The 15854-nt window shown below is 36.3% G+C and overlaps 1 protein-coding gene across 1 annotated transcript in view; it reads right to left on the bottom strand.

Moving 5' to 3' along the window:
• The window catches only part of LOC107676476 (unconventional myosin-Va-like), a 35569-nt gene extending 20405 nt beyond the window's left edge, over positions 1-15164 (bottom strand). Inside the window, exons 1-14 of the mRNA XM_016471027.1 lie at positions 15093-15164; positions 13724-13807; positions 8347-8505; positions 8091-8188; positions 6903-6989; positions 6697-6805; positions 6248-6459; positions 5453-5609; positions 4560-4799; positions 2385-2633; positions 1236-1329; positions 832-980; positions 620-733; positions 300-437 (exon numbers count right to left, since the gene is read on the bottom strand). Of these exons, the coding sequence (XP_016326513.1) occupies positions 300-437; positions 620-733; positions 832-980; positions 1236-1329; positions 2385-2633; positions 4560-4799; positions 5453-5609; positions 6248-6459; positions 6697-6805; positions 6903-6989; positions 8091-8188; positions 8347-8505; positions 13724-13807; positions 15093-15164 (1962 nt within the window). The remainder of the gene's footprint in view (positions 1-299; positions 438-619; positions 734-831; positions 981-1235; positions 1330-2384; positions 2634-4559; positions 4800-5452; positions 5610-6247; positions 6460-6696; positions 6806-6902; positions 6990-8090; positions 8189-8346; positions 8506-13723; positions 13808-15092) is intronic.
• Positions 15165-15854: the final 690 nt, after the last annotated feature.

Here is a 15854-nt window from a genome sequence, read left to right as displayed (position 1 = left end):
TATATATATATATATATATAAAATATATATCAGTTTAATAAGTATAATACGTTTTTTTTGGTACATTTCTGGCATTCACCGCTTCTTTTTTTCACATTAAAAAAAAAATAATAAATTGTGTCTAGAATTTAAGTAAATATGACAAAATCTCTATTTAGGATGTCCTTAAAAAAATCTATATTCTTTTAGTATTTGGGTTATGGAGAGTCATTATATTTGACTTCAAATAAAAACAAATGGTACATCCTCATTTAAAAAGTAAATACTGTAAATGTAAATGTGTGTGTGTGTGTGTGTACCCTAGCTCTAGCCCGCTGAAACTGCTCTTCTCTCCTATCGAGTTCGTTCTGTAGTGACTGTTTTTCTTGCTCTAGCTCGGAAACTCTCTTCTGCAGCTTTAGGAACAAGGACATATCCAGTATCGCCTTGGAAGCGTCCTAAAGATAGAATAAAACACATCCTATAATTACACATGCAATCTATATGCTATTTTATGTTACTTTTATTTGTATGATCTTTGAAAAAGCCAAACTCAAAGAAGTGGAATTTAAATTCTATCATAAACATAGACACAGTATAATGTGAATGATCTTAATGATATTCCACATTCTAATCTCACCTCCCCTCCGCGGGTCCCTTCCTCGGACTCGGCAAACTCTGAATTATAGGTATATTCTGATTCGTTGCTGCTGTGTGTGGAGTCTGTGCGTCTGTGACCAGGTTTTGGAACATTCTAGAAAAAAAAAGATACACTAGTTTAGTCATTCAGAAAACCCACCGATTAGTTGAAAGCACTGAAGATTTGCAATCCCTAAATACGTGTGTACTCACTACAGCAAGTGTGATCTCCTCTTTCAAATCGTCGTATTTCTCCTCTAGTCGGAGGTGTTCGGTAAGAAGGTTCTGGTAGCGAGAACGTTCCTCGTTTAAATCGTTTTCTAACTGCTGAGTTTCCTCCTTCAGAGCCCTCTGCATTTTCTCTGCAAAACACACACATACATATTATATGTACACTGCTGACATTGAATTATTACTCAATCATCTGTTTCTAAAGGATTTGGATTTGTTTTTCTGTTTAAGATCTGAGTAGATCTAGGAATAGTCAGAATAGCATCAGACTGGGCAGTATATTAATGGGCAATATATTCCACTGTTGTTTTAATATTATTAACACATTAAAAAAAACAACCTCTAAGCCTAATAGAACGACAGAGGTTTTTGCAGTTTTGCTTTACCTGTCCACTGCTGGCTCTGTTCTTGGATCAGTCGGTTCAGGTCGTTTTTCTCGTTCTTCAGCAGGTGGTTTTGCTCCTTTAGTTCTGAGATCATCTGTTACAAACGTAATCATTATGACATCTTAATCTTTAATGGTTATACTAAAAAATAAACTACACTGTTTATGTCCCAGATGCTTGTATTGACCCAGGAACATTGTTTTAACTGCTGAGAAATATTTATTTACTCAACACACACCCAGTACTTTGTTTATTGTGGCTTCGTGAATCGTTCTAGTCCTCTACCACCCTAAAACTACAACTACTTCTAACATTTAAGCTGAGCTCTAGTCTCTATCTCTCTCACCTGTGTCAATGAACAGATCTCTTCTCTTTCCAGGTTTAAGGCAGTGTGCAGGTCTCTCTAATCCCTGAATATGGAGACACAGAGTATATCTGTGTCTTTAGAGGGCTTGACAATCTAGGAGGACTGTCTAAAAGCAAGGGAGTGAAGGTAACCTATGGGTCTAACTTTACTTTTTTGGGGGACCTGCTGTGGCCATTTGCTAATGTATGCCACATAATTAGTGAGGTTTTGTATGAACACTCAACACACATATCAAAAACACACTTACTGTTTATAAATGATTCATTTATATATGAGTCGTACACTAATAATTTAGAAAGTAAGACATTTTTAACAGGCTCTTAGAAATTATTCTGTTATGTTCAAAGATTTTGCACATTAGTATGGGAGAACTTTGGGGCATCAGAACCATGAAAATGTAATTAATCACTTTTTTGACTCAGTCGATATGAGCCATTCAAATGAACTGATCAATTAAACACTACTTAGTAATGAATCAGTTTTATGAGTCAGTCCAGTGAAATGAACCATTCAAATTAACCCTCTTTAAAGGAACACCAATGGGAGACGACTCGAATACATCAGTGAATCAGTTCCCTGTCCAAATTAATTGCGTTCTAAGGAACATAACTGGGTGATGACTCATTAAATAAATAAATCTGTTCATTTTTATAGTTTTTTTCAATGACACAAACAAACTGATTCGTGAATCGCCCTCAACTTTTTGTAAAGTGCTTTGTGAAGCCCGCACCAGTGCAGGCACATCACATCTGCACACAACTACATATCTGAACTAACAGCACCTTTTCCATCTCGTCCTGGTAGGTTTGTGCCCAGTCCTCGATTGCTTTCTTCTCCTTCCGTGTGTTCTGCAGGTCTTTGCGCAGTCGCTCCAGCTCTTCCAGAAGAGATGTAACTTTGTTGGCATTGTTTTTGGCATCCTCTTCTGCCCCTCGCAGACGCGTCAATTCTACACGCAGACGCTCAGACTCTGCAGCATGGCTGACCTCTAGACTGTTCAAACGCTCGCTGACAACACGGTTCTCCTTGTTCTAGAGTGAAAGCAAAACAGAACATCAATTAATTGTATTTAACCCTACAAATCCTAGGGCATCATACTGTATTTGATACCTCAGTTACTAAGGCCTATAAATGATCAACAGGATCAAAACCTTCTGCACTCTGATTGACAGTTCATTCTTTTTAGTATGTAAAAAGTCCTTTTAAGCGTATTTCTAAAAAAAAAGTTCACCTTCAGGTTGTTGTACAGATTCTTTTGCTGTGAAAATTTTACTTGTTCTTATAAAGTAAACATAAGATAACTTTTATATTTTTAGTAATATTTCAAGATGAACATTTCCTAGACAGAAGAAAGTTAGGTTTAGTTGATTGAAAAATCATGTTAAAACGTAAGTATAACATGATATTTGATACAGGCTTGAACAGGCTTTTGAGTAACATTTATTTGTACATCTCTCAATCATCATTGTACTGTGTTGCCCCCCACAATAAAAACTACAGAGCTTTAACTTGTTTACAAGACTTTAAATGTCATCTTACTAAGAAAAATTATTGGAAAACACAGACTTACAACTGATTTTCATATGCACTTAACTAGTAACTAGTCTGCTATACAATAATCTCATTGATTTACTTTACAAGCAATCAGCAATTCATCTTATTTTTTGGCCATATACATAAAAGCATCTGACCAAATTGCATATTTTGCCCAGTTTGGGCCTTTAAATAAAATGTAAGTGTTTTTTTCCTCCTCATGTGTGAGCTATATGTTCTCACTATATTATACTATGCAAGCCATAAAAGCCTGATGTATAAAAACATAAAACGCATATGCAAATATAAAACAAAATGTTTTTTCAATGTATATATAAAATAAATATACAATAAGTGAGTGAGTGACGTGACATGTGGCCAAGTATGGTGACCCATACTCGGAATTAGTGCTCTGCATTTATCCCATCCAAAGTGCACACACACAGCAGTGAACACACACACACACACCGTGAGCACACACCCGGAGCAGTGGGCAGCCATTTTTTGCTGCGGCGCCCGGGGAGCCCTTGCTCAAGGGCACCTCAGTCGTGGTATTGAAGGTGGGAGTATTGAAGGTGGGTACATTCACTCCCCCCACCTACAATCCCTGCCGGTACGAGACTGGAACCCGCAACCTTTGGGTTACGAGTCCGACTCTCTAACCATTAGGCCACGATTTCCCTCATATATAAAGGAGTATTCTTGGGAATTTGAGCAATTTTACTTGAACTTGAGTTCGTCTTAAATATTTCTTTCTCATTTTTATTTGTTGTTTTGCATTTTTCGAAATCCCAAAAGCATGTTTCTTTTAAGTTTAAATACAATTTTGAATCCAGTGTCCAAATAAAATTATTTTTCAATGTGGATTCAGATGTTTGAACCCCACTGTACAACACCTTTGAATTTACATTGCACCTACATACTGTAACAATTACACTTTGTCTTTAAAATCAAGTATTATACCGACAGCTACATACATATACAAAGATTCTGCATAGGGAAGCCAAGATCTAGATGATGTGATCATGTCCTGCTAACAGATTCTGACTCATTCTAAAGGAACTAAAACAACAAGAATCAAGTTAACACTGCGTGCTTTCAACCTGTTTCTCTTCCATAACCTGATGTCTTTTTTCGACTGAATAATGATATTCAATGAAAAAACAAGGGTGGGATCTGACTGTGAAAAGTAGTATTGAAGTGACAGCTGGCTGGATGGAAGGACTAAGATGGAATCAGCCAGAAAGGAAATTAGTTTCATAGGCAGAGCAAGCTACATTTTATGAACGATAATGAATACTAACTTTTTTTGGAATAATGAATTGTGCACAATAAGACCAGTAACGACCATAATGATTTCATCCTGACTGGTCGTTTTAAATGAGGCACAACAAGCCACAGCATCTTAGTGTGAAGTGTGGTACCTGGTCGTCTATCCTGCGCTGCAGTTGCATGATCTTGTTCTCCATGCCGATGTTGAGTTTCTTAAAGTGTTCCACCGAACGTGCTTCGATCTTGAGCTTCTTGAGTTCTCGCTTGGCTCGCATGCGGCGGACGCAGCACTGCAGGTAAACGATGGCTTCGAGCGTCCGCTTGAACCACTGCCGCGCCAACCAGCCTCGGACCATCTTCTGAATGATGATGGCCTTGTGCTCACGCAGAAGCTAAACAAACACACAACAACACATGATGAACAGGAAAAAAAAACATAAATACACACAAGAGTTAAGAAGAATGCAATGCAATGTAGAGATCAGTCCAGTGAGTGTTCTCAAATCGTTTTTTCTCTCACACCTTCTGCCTTTTTAATTTGCAGATATTACACATCCTGCCTCGATACTCCACTGCTGATCAACAGAGCTCTGACGGCAGGAAAAGAGAGGAGAGAGAGACTGTAAGAGTAATAATGCAGCCGCAGCTTCTGTGGTCCGTCAGTGGGACAGTCCCTACACTGGAACAGCCTGCTCCTTGGTTGACTGCACCTTTAACACCATTCAGTTCTCTAGGGGTGCAGTTAGCAGCTTTCACTGGTCATGTGTCTCATGCCTGAAATAATTCACTTGTTTCCAGTGTGTTAATTATAAACCACCCCACCAGCATCATATTTTACCCTGATGTATATCAATATGTAACCCGTGTCAGTATTTGTTTAAATGTTAAGATCAGAACTAAATTGGAAATACAAAAAAAGATGCATGTAAAAATGCAGTAATGAGACCAGTAGAGAGCAGTGTTTGTGAGTCGTGTGTTTGTGACTGCTGCAAATATATTTATAAATGTGAGAAGAGTGTATTAGTATGTCTGGTTTCCTCCTCACCGCTTTGTACAGCTGTCTGGCCATGTACGCCCTGAGGATGCACTGCATGACCAGAGCGGCAGCCTGCTTGCGTTTGTAACATGTTCTCTGGACATACATGCGCTGGTACTTCTGAATGATGATCGCAGCACGTGTGCGACGCAGGAATTTTGCAAGACTGTGGGGAAGAAAGAACAACTCCGAGGTTACTACTGTACTTGTGCACCTTCTCACTTAAAAACAGTGCAAAAGTTTGGTTCCGGAAATAAAAATCCCTTTAAGTTTCTCAGCAGGGAAATGGATTTTTAACAATAACTTACAAACCCTGAAAAAGGTGGATATATACTGTGCGAGCTCCAAGGTTCACATTATTTCAACCTGCTTTTCAAAAGAATCATGTCTAACAGAGTCATTCTTGGTCAAAAACTACATTCCCAAGATTCTGCAAAACTACATTACCCACAATTCCACCATTTAGAGATATGCGATGAGCAAATAGTGCCAAAAGAAAGACCAGCTACTTTAATATTTGTGAATATGCATATTTTGCAAAACTCTAATAATACATTGTTTCTATTTAAAACTATTTCAATCTCCCATTTTGGTGCTGTTTGGTTTGGTTTGAGGCTTATAACGCTTTAAACAAAGACTTTTTGTAAATCTCTATTGGAAAAACGAAAGAAAAAAACTTCAGACCAACTCTGTGAAAAAAGTGGGCAGGCAATGTTGTTCGCTGTAAGCTTATGTTGATTTGTTGAATTTTTCATAACCTTAGCCAGGCCCCACCCACTATGGGATTAGTCCCCTCCCCCTCACCAGCGGGCCTGGTATCCACGGACGTATCTCTGGATGGTTGTGGCAGCATGTTTCATGCGCAGGTACTTCTTGCGTGCCAGCCAGCAGCGGATGGTCTTCTGGATGCGGATGCAGGCAGCACGCAGCTTATCTGCACGCAGTTTCTCCAGATACGCAACCTGCCCTGCGCGAAAAAAGATCTTGGTCTTGCCAAACTGGTACTTATCTGGATCCTATTAGCAGGACAAAAAAATAGAGAGAGAATTAATTTATCATCATTCATCAGTCAAACTTTATTTTAAGCCAAATTTTCAACAGAAAATGTGAGTAGTGCCAAATTCTGGCATTCTGCTGCTTGCTAAGTTTCTGAGTAGTTTTAGTTTAAGAGCCTATTATATTATGGTCTTTGCACAAAGTCTATCCAGAGTACCAGTTTGATTTCATGAGATGACTTAATTGGCTTGTTGTACCTGCACCAGTTTCTCCAGAACATTCTTACAGGTCATCTTCTTGTCTGTCAAAACATCTTTTTGTTTCATCAGGACACGATACCTGCTAAAGAACTCCTGATACGTCCACCTGACAAGCAAAAGCAATCACACAAACACAAATATACAGTCAGGTAGTGTTTGACAAAAGGGAGTGCAGTATGGTAATGTAAAGAACTTCACTGTACCTAGATGGGAAACCAGCTGCAGAAATGCGGATTGTTTCCAAAACACCACATGCACGCAGTTGCTGCACTGCCCTCTTGGGGTCAAACCTGGTAATGACAGAAATCAGATATCAGCCTTGCAACACTGTGTTCCTAATAGCTCACCATCAATTCTGCAAAGGCCAGTTATAAAATAGTTCAAAACAGAGTCAACTGAGACACATGAAAGTATGAAATTAAGAGATTCGATTTGTGAAGAGAACTGCACACTTTGGTGTTGCCTATAATTCCATTATAGTGATTAGTGTTATAGCTGTGGTGTGGACTCTGCTAATCTTTAATATTGACAATGATTTTTAGAACTATATCTTTATCATTATCTTTATAGTTATCGTCCTTGTTGTGAACGGGCCTTAAAACAATATATTTACCAAGGTTACTCTTGTTAGTTGAAACTGAAACTATTAAAAAATCATTACTTGAAATAACTTAATCAAAATACTTATACTAACCTAAGTAATAAAATAATTCATGTACAACATGAGCAATACTACTGCTAGTGGTGCAGGTGTCACACAAATTACTCACCACAGCTTTAATATATGTAAAACAATTGTCATGTAAAATGTCAAGTTGATCGAAATCTATTTTAGGTCAAATTGTTTCTGTAATGAATGTGAAACATATTTTTATGACTCATTAGCTAAGCTACATGCTGATGGTAGATTCAACTGAGAATTAATCAAGTTTTTACTGTTCATGGTGCATGCTTACAATTGTCTGTTAAAGTACTCATATTTTGGGGGTCTGCTAAAAATTCATGTTTTTAAAATTCCCATAATTTACATTGCTGCAGCACCTTATTTGCCCTCTGCCTGAAACGCTCTGTTTAAGTTTCCATCTCTTTTAAAGCTCGCTTTCTGATAAGCCCAGTGTTCTGTGATTGGTCAGCTGGCCCAGCCTTTTGAACGTCTGTAACTACATCTTTATCGGAAGTTCATATAATTTTTTTTTGCTACGTCTCCTTGACATAGCGAAATCACTTACCCAACTATTCTTTGAGGGCAGGCCTAATCTACCTATTAGAAAACTGACAATTAAAAAATATCAGCGAATCTCAACTTGTGATCACAGCATGTGTATGCTTAGAGAGAGAGAGAGAGAGAGAGATACACAGATAGTTCAATTAAAAACAGTAGAAGAACTGACGTGAAGGCATATTTGTAATCGTTGGGTTTTATGCAGCGAACGTAATGTGGTGTAGTCGCATTCAGTGTCTCCATCAGCAGCTGCAGAGAGTTACGGAACTACAAAGAGAGAGAGAGAAATGGACACATTCATTTAAATTAGTCTCTTTTTAATCTCATCCATTGTCGGTGCTTATCAATTTACTTAACCCAAAAATAAAAATCATAAAGATATTCAGTAAAAGTGAAAATAAGTTAAGACGAGAGCAGTCTTCCACCTGCAGTCCAACTGTCTTCTTGTGTTCTTTGCTGGCTTGGCCGGCTTTGTTCTTGTCTGGTTTGACGCTGAGGCGAGTGCGTCCTCCAATAGCAAGAGCAGCACCGGTCGGACTTGTGGCTTTCTCCTCATCCTGGAACAGCTCTACCAGCAGGTCAAACTGAGAATTACAGCCAAGGCAGACTTAACATACAAGCCAAGACAGGTGTTCAGATTAGATGATCAATCAGAGGCACTTTTTGACTTAGAAATGAAGCAAGGATCTAACTAAAAAAAACTGTCATTAGTTATTCAAAACATAATTAAACTCAATGTTATTTTACTTAAGCTACAATTAAATCCAGTTGTCACTACTGTTCTGAGTTCTTAAGCCTGTTCTATACACCGTTTAGTTGTTTACGTTAATGGCAACTGCATTTTACTACAGCTATAAGCCTAAAAAGCCATGGTTTACAGTGGGAACTTTCTTGCTCTCTCGCAAAACTCCTGATCATGCAAATTCCTGTTAGAATAACTGCATTTCACCCACGAAAATGCACAGAGCAATGGTAAATGTTACTGTGACTGAAATACCCTTAGCTTTCTAAAAACTCTGTAAACTATGACTTCACAGGACTGCTTTTATAAAATGGCCGGTAACTACATTTACCTGGCAAATGTTCATAAAATAAATGCACAAACACAGTAATACTGATGTAATGGTGTCACAGGTATGTGTTTATAGAGTATTTTACAATGGCTTTGAATGCAGCTGAGCCAGGATTTCACTCCTGAAAAATTCAGGTAGTTGCAATTGAATTCTCAGCCGAACTGTGTTAAACGGTTAGCATTCATGCTTTTGTACAGGCATGCGACACTGGAGCATTTATCACTCCCAAAACTTAGCAAGGTTTTGTGGCCTTTGTTACCTGAACTAAATGTTTGCACTCAAAGTACCACTTTTAATCCAGATTAACCACATAGAAAACAACACTAAGCAATTCTGTCATAATTAAGAAGTATGCACATCAAGACAAGCAAATGGTATAAAGTGGGATAGTAATGAACAGAAAAGGCCATGTACTCAGAAAATGTCCCTGGAGTCTCGTTTACATTGATTGCCAAGAGTTTGAGCACTGAGGGACGCTAGTGCTGGTACTACGCAGCATGCAGCCTAAGCATAAAATAAGAGTCCTTATGGGACCAACAATTTAAACATCAAATCCCAACTCACAGCAAACAAACAAACTCCAACTCTGTGTTAAGCCTGCACTTTTTGGTCTATGTGTAGTACATATCGATGTCTTCAGCTGTTGCATTTTTAGGAACAGTTCACCCAAAAAATGAAAATTCTGTCGTTATTTATTGTCCATCAGATTGTTCTAAACTTAAATGTTGATATTTTTCAGTGTTTCCCATTAATTACCTAAATTTCATCCTAAAATATACTCTTCTCAAGATTTCCAACATTGTGTTTTGCGCCATGCTTTGGCAAAGCATCTGTCAATCAAACTAAAAGCCTGTCATTTAATTAAATAAGTGCTGTAATGCTTGTGGCACAGTGTTCAAATTTATTTCACATTTGGGAATGCAACATGCCACAGCGTTATTTTCACATTTGCATCATTTCCAACATTTTGTGGACAGATGATTACAACCTAATTTTACAGAAACAGCATTTTTCAAAAAATAAAAGACAAAGGGTTTAACAATTGCAAGTGAAGAAATTAAGTATTCTAATTTTACTACTGTAAGTAAAATAATAATTATACTTACTAGATTTGTAATGAAATGCATTTGTAAACCTGTTTTCACAGAAACAGCCAACCAAAACAGAAGCTTGAGGATTTAAATTTTGCAAGAAATATTTCTTTTTCATTCACATTATTTTACAGTGTAGTTGTATTAAATGGTAATATATTACTGCCTTAGGTGTAATAATAATAATAATAATGAAGCTCTATGAGCTCTTAATTTTGCTCTTGAAGTGTGCCATTTATCCTTAAAAAAAGAACAACATTTATTTCCTATTGGGACCAATATTCACCTTACATATTCTAACAAAACAGTTTTATTTGTTATTTTCTTTTTTTTACAAACCTGTTTTTGATTTGAAAGTTGCAGTGGAGCGAAAGACTTTTAGCAAATAATGACAGAATATTTAGTTCTTGGTGAACTGTCCCTTTAAGAGTATAAAAGAAGTACTAAAAGGACAAACAGTCCAGCTGATGTCAAACATATGTTTCATGTTATTGGGGTGGTTGAGTTTGTTTGGATGGTGTTTGGAGGCTCTAGAGTTGAAGCGGGATTTATTTTCCTATAGAGTCAATGCAGTGCTGAAATTGTGTCCTGCACAGCAGAAAGCAACAGACTGAACATGCTGATACACACACACACACACACACACACACACACACACACACACACATCCAACCCAACATGTATCCAATCTTAATTTTTGTATAGCAGGACTGCAGTGATTTTGGACAGAGAGAGAGCTAAAGAGACAGAGCTAAATTTTACCTTCTGCAGGGGTACAGGTTGTCATGTTCACAAACAACACATAGACAACATGACACAATGATGAGAAAATAGAAACAGAATTAACAAATGCAGAAATTACAGATACATCAGACAGATGTATATAATGTACTAGCTGAACAGCAAAGCAGCTCAGACACCAGCTCTAAAGCATATTGTTATGTCAGCTCCTATTTAATAAACTAGATTTAGCTTGTTTTCTAAATTCCTAACTGAGACTGAACTGTCTAAACAGAATTCCTCTTCGGCTATGTCCACATTAATCCAATTCTGTTCAAAAATGGCATATTCCATTTCAAACCGCTCACAAAACGTCATAACCACTCACTGAGATGATACTGTCAAAACAAACATAATAAAGTTCTCACACTATTCTTCTTGTATGACCAGTTTATTAGTGAAATATCCCACCACTCAAAATCAAGATTCCATGTATTTTCTAAAACACAACTGTCATCCTCTTTTGCAGCAAGTCAGCAATTGCGATTAAATATTCCATCATCTTTGCAGTAAAGTAATATGAAGATTGTACAAAGTAACATTTATCTTAAGCAACAATATTAAAGAGGTATGATGCTACTTGCACAAAGAGATACTACATACTAAAATAAAAGGAAAACATTAAAAAGCATTGCATGGCCTTTTTAAACTGAATAGCAGGCACAACAATGCACTAGTTATATTGTATATACTCATCATTTTCAAACATGTTTTGAAACATATACACTTGGGAAAGCACCTAAAAAAAAGTTTTTGCTGAACAAAATTTTTTGCATGTCAGCATGGGCAAAAGGACAAAAACGAGATGCATTTTCAAATCTATCTGCATTAATGTGGACAAAGCCTTAGAGTGAAGCTTGAAAAGTTGATAAAGGCCAAATAAATGACGAAGAAACATTGAAAAGCTTCTGAATTTTGAAAAAAAAGGATTTTTAGCTGGTGCCTGGCTTTATTTCTAATTCCTATGAAGATATAAATGGGTACATGATAGATGTTAAGCAAATACACACATGATGATATGAACAGACGTAATGATCAATGATATGAATGTAAATCAAAATGAATATGGTAAAACCAGCTGACCTGTGGAACAAGTGAAGTGAAGGATTTGGATTAATCACTAACAGACTGATCTCGATAAGCACCAGAGAGCCGAGCCTATTACTAATATGAATTGTTAATAACTTTTTAAATAATAGTTGACTTGACTCAGTTTGAGGCATTATTATTATTATTCCCAGGCAGTTTGGATTAGTACAGCATGAGTTTGCTCTTACCACACACATTTACTGCCTCACGCTGGGGAGACATAGCATTAGAGAGCATTCAGAAACCCCCAAATACAGAAGAAAATTATTTTACAAGAACCAAAATGCACTTAAAGTCCACTCACATTTTCTGAATCATTTGAGTGAATATAAGTATTGGATTCTGATCATTTTAGTTAATTAATTTCCATGTCTGTGTGTTTGTTTATGAGCTATTTTTATTTTATTTTAAAGCCATTTTTCAGAGATTTCATTTTTAAATATATCTGAGTTGAGCATAACTTGAAAAAAAAGTAAAAAAACCATAGCACAATGGTATTCTTGGATATACCTTGGAAGGCCTGTCGTTATTTTTTATTTGTGCTTTGTTCTTATTTTATTACTGACTGGTTACTTGTCATTTTTTATTCAATTCAAAGTTTGAAATCAAGCTATCTCGTGCTATTGCACCAAAATTACCCCACTGTAAAATAAACAAACACTGAGTGAGCAAAAATATGTGAGATAGTTATAATGGTAATTAAATAATGTTTACATATGTATAAAAGCCTACATTAAAATCTGTCATATAAATTGGTCTCTTCATTAGAAATTAGCCTACTGATTCCCACCATTGATGGACAATTTTTTTTAATAATATTAAAAATATCTGTATGACATTATATTCTGCAGTTCTTCCCTGTTGTACCGAATATCTATACTTTTCAAATTATCATATCGAAGTTAGAAATTCAAATATTGTGACAAAATTAATTTTGTAGGGTGCCACAAGTTTGTTAACATTTCCAAAGGGTGCCGCAACTAAAAAAAGGTTGGGAAACACTGCCTTGGAGTACCAAGAAAATACCATGGCAAATAAATACTGAAATCATTTAATGCCATGATTTATATCAAAATGCTATGATATTACAATTCGATATCTTCAGTGCAACACATTATGTGGCCATAAGTTGTGAAAGGTTGAGAAACTTTGATCTATGGAGGCTTTCATTCAGCATACCTTTGGCTGCCTTGCCTGTGTCTCAATTATGAAATATGTTTGAATACCTTCCTGAAAAATCCACAAAACACACCCCTGACCCTGAAGGCACAGCTGATGGCATGATGATTGATTTCATAACAGGTAGGGTATGCAGTGGCGTTCTGTCTGAACCTGCCTCATTAACACAGAGCACAGAGCTAGCTGAGTCATGCTAATGCTCTGTGCTAGAGCTTAAAACAGCTCTGATCTATAGATACTGTGACTTAAGATTGCAGTGAACTAAGACAGGACAAGGATATGTAAGAATCCAAACAACTAGAAATATGAACATATGCTCCCATGAGTTTTGCACATATCATGTTGGAACTGTGGCAATGGACCACACCAATGCTCCTTGACCAGCAGATGGCATCCTTCCATTGACCTTCTCAGACTTTAAGCCTCATTTAAGGTCAAAAATCTTGGATGAAAATACCCTTGCTACAGCTAACACTGAAGGTTGGTCATGTTTTGTGCCAGTTTAGCCTGACTTATTAAAGGTGTTAAGGGCATTATCTTTCTGTGAAAACTGACCGATGGCGACATCAGACTGACAGATATTCACTCACCTTACTGGCCTTCAGAACATGTATCTGCTCCTCATTCACTGTGTCTTTATTCTTCTCCAGAAAACCATCACACTGATACTCCACCTGACAGACACAGACAGACATGTGAGGTTATCCTATAAGAAAGAAAATCCATGAACGAGGATCTGAATAGATATAAACTCAGAACATATCAGTCGCTTTCCCCCCTCAGAATTGGAATTTATAACTTGCAATCACAAGTTTATATCTCACAATTTTGAGAAAAAAAGTCAGAATTGTGAGATACGAACTCACATTTGTGAGAAAAAAAGTCAGAATAACGAGTTTTCATCTTGCAATTTTTACTTTATTTCTCGCAATTGCAAGTTTACATCCCACTATTCTGATAACTCGCAATTTCGAGTTTAAATCTCACAATTCGGAGAAAAAAGTGAGAATTGTGAGTTTGTATTACGCAATTCTTTAAAAAAGTCAGAATTGTGAGATTAAAAAGTCGCAACTACCTTTTTAATTTATTTTTTATTCAATGGCAAAAATGGCCTTCCATAGCAATTACATGGAAAGCAAACAATAATAAAAAAAATAAATACTACTCCATTCTTCTTAAATTTTGGTCAAGTCTTTATATTGTCAAATTTGAGAAAAACTTTACAATAAGGTTTCATACATACTGTTATTTTAGTATTGTTGAGGTACGATTTAGTTAGTTCACACAATAGCTGACATGAAATAAAAATTAACAATAATGCAGTTTACACCATTTGTTAACCTAGGTTAATGTTATGGTAAGCATATGGTAAACAATTTTACATTACAAGTATAGGCATGAATAAAACATTAACATTGTTAAATCACCAATACGTTCTTATTTTTATGGAATGTTGTAGTGTTTTTATAAATGATTAATTTGTGCAAATCATTATATATATTTTAAACATATGCAATAATATGGTAAAAAGATTATCGCAACTTAAATTTTATGCCAACTTAAATGCTGTAAAAAATCTAAATCATGATATTGTACCTGATTAACCAACTTTAATCAATTGAATTTTACTGTTAAGTGTTGCCAAGATTTATTTATACTTTTGTAACCCGTTTTATTTCAGAACAAACATCTGAGATCAATTAGTCATTGTACTTAAATAAATTATAGCTAAGAGCTCCATTAACCTCCCTGTTTTCCACTGGGCATAAATTACGTTATATTATGTATTCTATTAAATTTATATGATTTAGACTTTCATTTATATTAGTAATGCTGATTAGAGACTGAAGTGATTTAACCCTGAGGATGTTTGAGAAAGCACCTACTAATGCTCAAACCCTGATTCGACAATGTGTGTTTACTGAATGTCTATCACACACTCTAAATGTGTCTCATTACCCACACCCCCTTCTCCATCAGTGCTTCCTCACAGATATTGAACACGGTTTCTAAAAACAGAACTGTAGCCATCATGAGCTCATGTGAGGATGTATGCAGCAGTTGCTGTGTCATACAAATAGTGCACACAGGCGACTCGACTTCTGGTGTTAGCATGTTGCTAAGCTAACAAACTTATACTCTAACGCATTTTTTAGAACTATTTTATATATATTAGTATTTATTGTCTTTAAATGGTAGGCCTGTTTCACATATAATACATCAGTGGCCCATCTGACAAGAGCTTATGCAGAGTTAAAAGTACAAACTTAAATATTGTGATCTATTTTATATGAGGTGGATAACATGTATATTCAAATGGTAATCATTCTCCAGATGAACTGCATAACTCACCTGGATTCAGTCAGATTTACTGAACAGGAAGCATTTGTCTACCTGTTATTGTGCATGAATTTTGACAATGCATGAGTAAACTGCTCCACGATCGTATATTGCTTTATATTACTAAAAAGATTGTTTTGCTAAATAGTTTTAAAGTGGAGTGTCAGTATTTCCTGCCGAGTTCAGCTTGTGTCACACAGCAAAAATAAGCTCAACACCAAAACATAACTCTCAGTGTCACGTCTAGGACACTTCTGGGACACTTATGCAAGCAGTGAATGCTGTTAATCTGCTAATATGTTGAAATGATTATGCACTGTTTAAATGCAGTAAGTGTGAGGCAGCTCATTTGTCTTTGTTTAGACATTGATATATGAAATG

This window comes from Sinocyclocheilus anshuiensis, unplaced genomic scaffold (genome assembly GCF_001515605.1).
Source record: "Sinocyclocheilus anshuiensis isolate Anshui unplaced genomic scaffold, SAMN03320099.WGS_v1.1 scaffold168, whole genome shotgun sequence".
Taxonomy (NCBI): domain Eukaryota; kingdom Metazoa; phylum Chordata; class Actinopteri; order Cypriniformes; family Cyprinidae; genus Sinocyclocheilus; species Sinocyclocheilus anshuiensis.
This window is presented reverse-complemented; position numbering and strand designations above follow the sequence as displayed.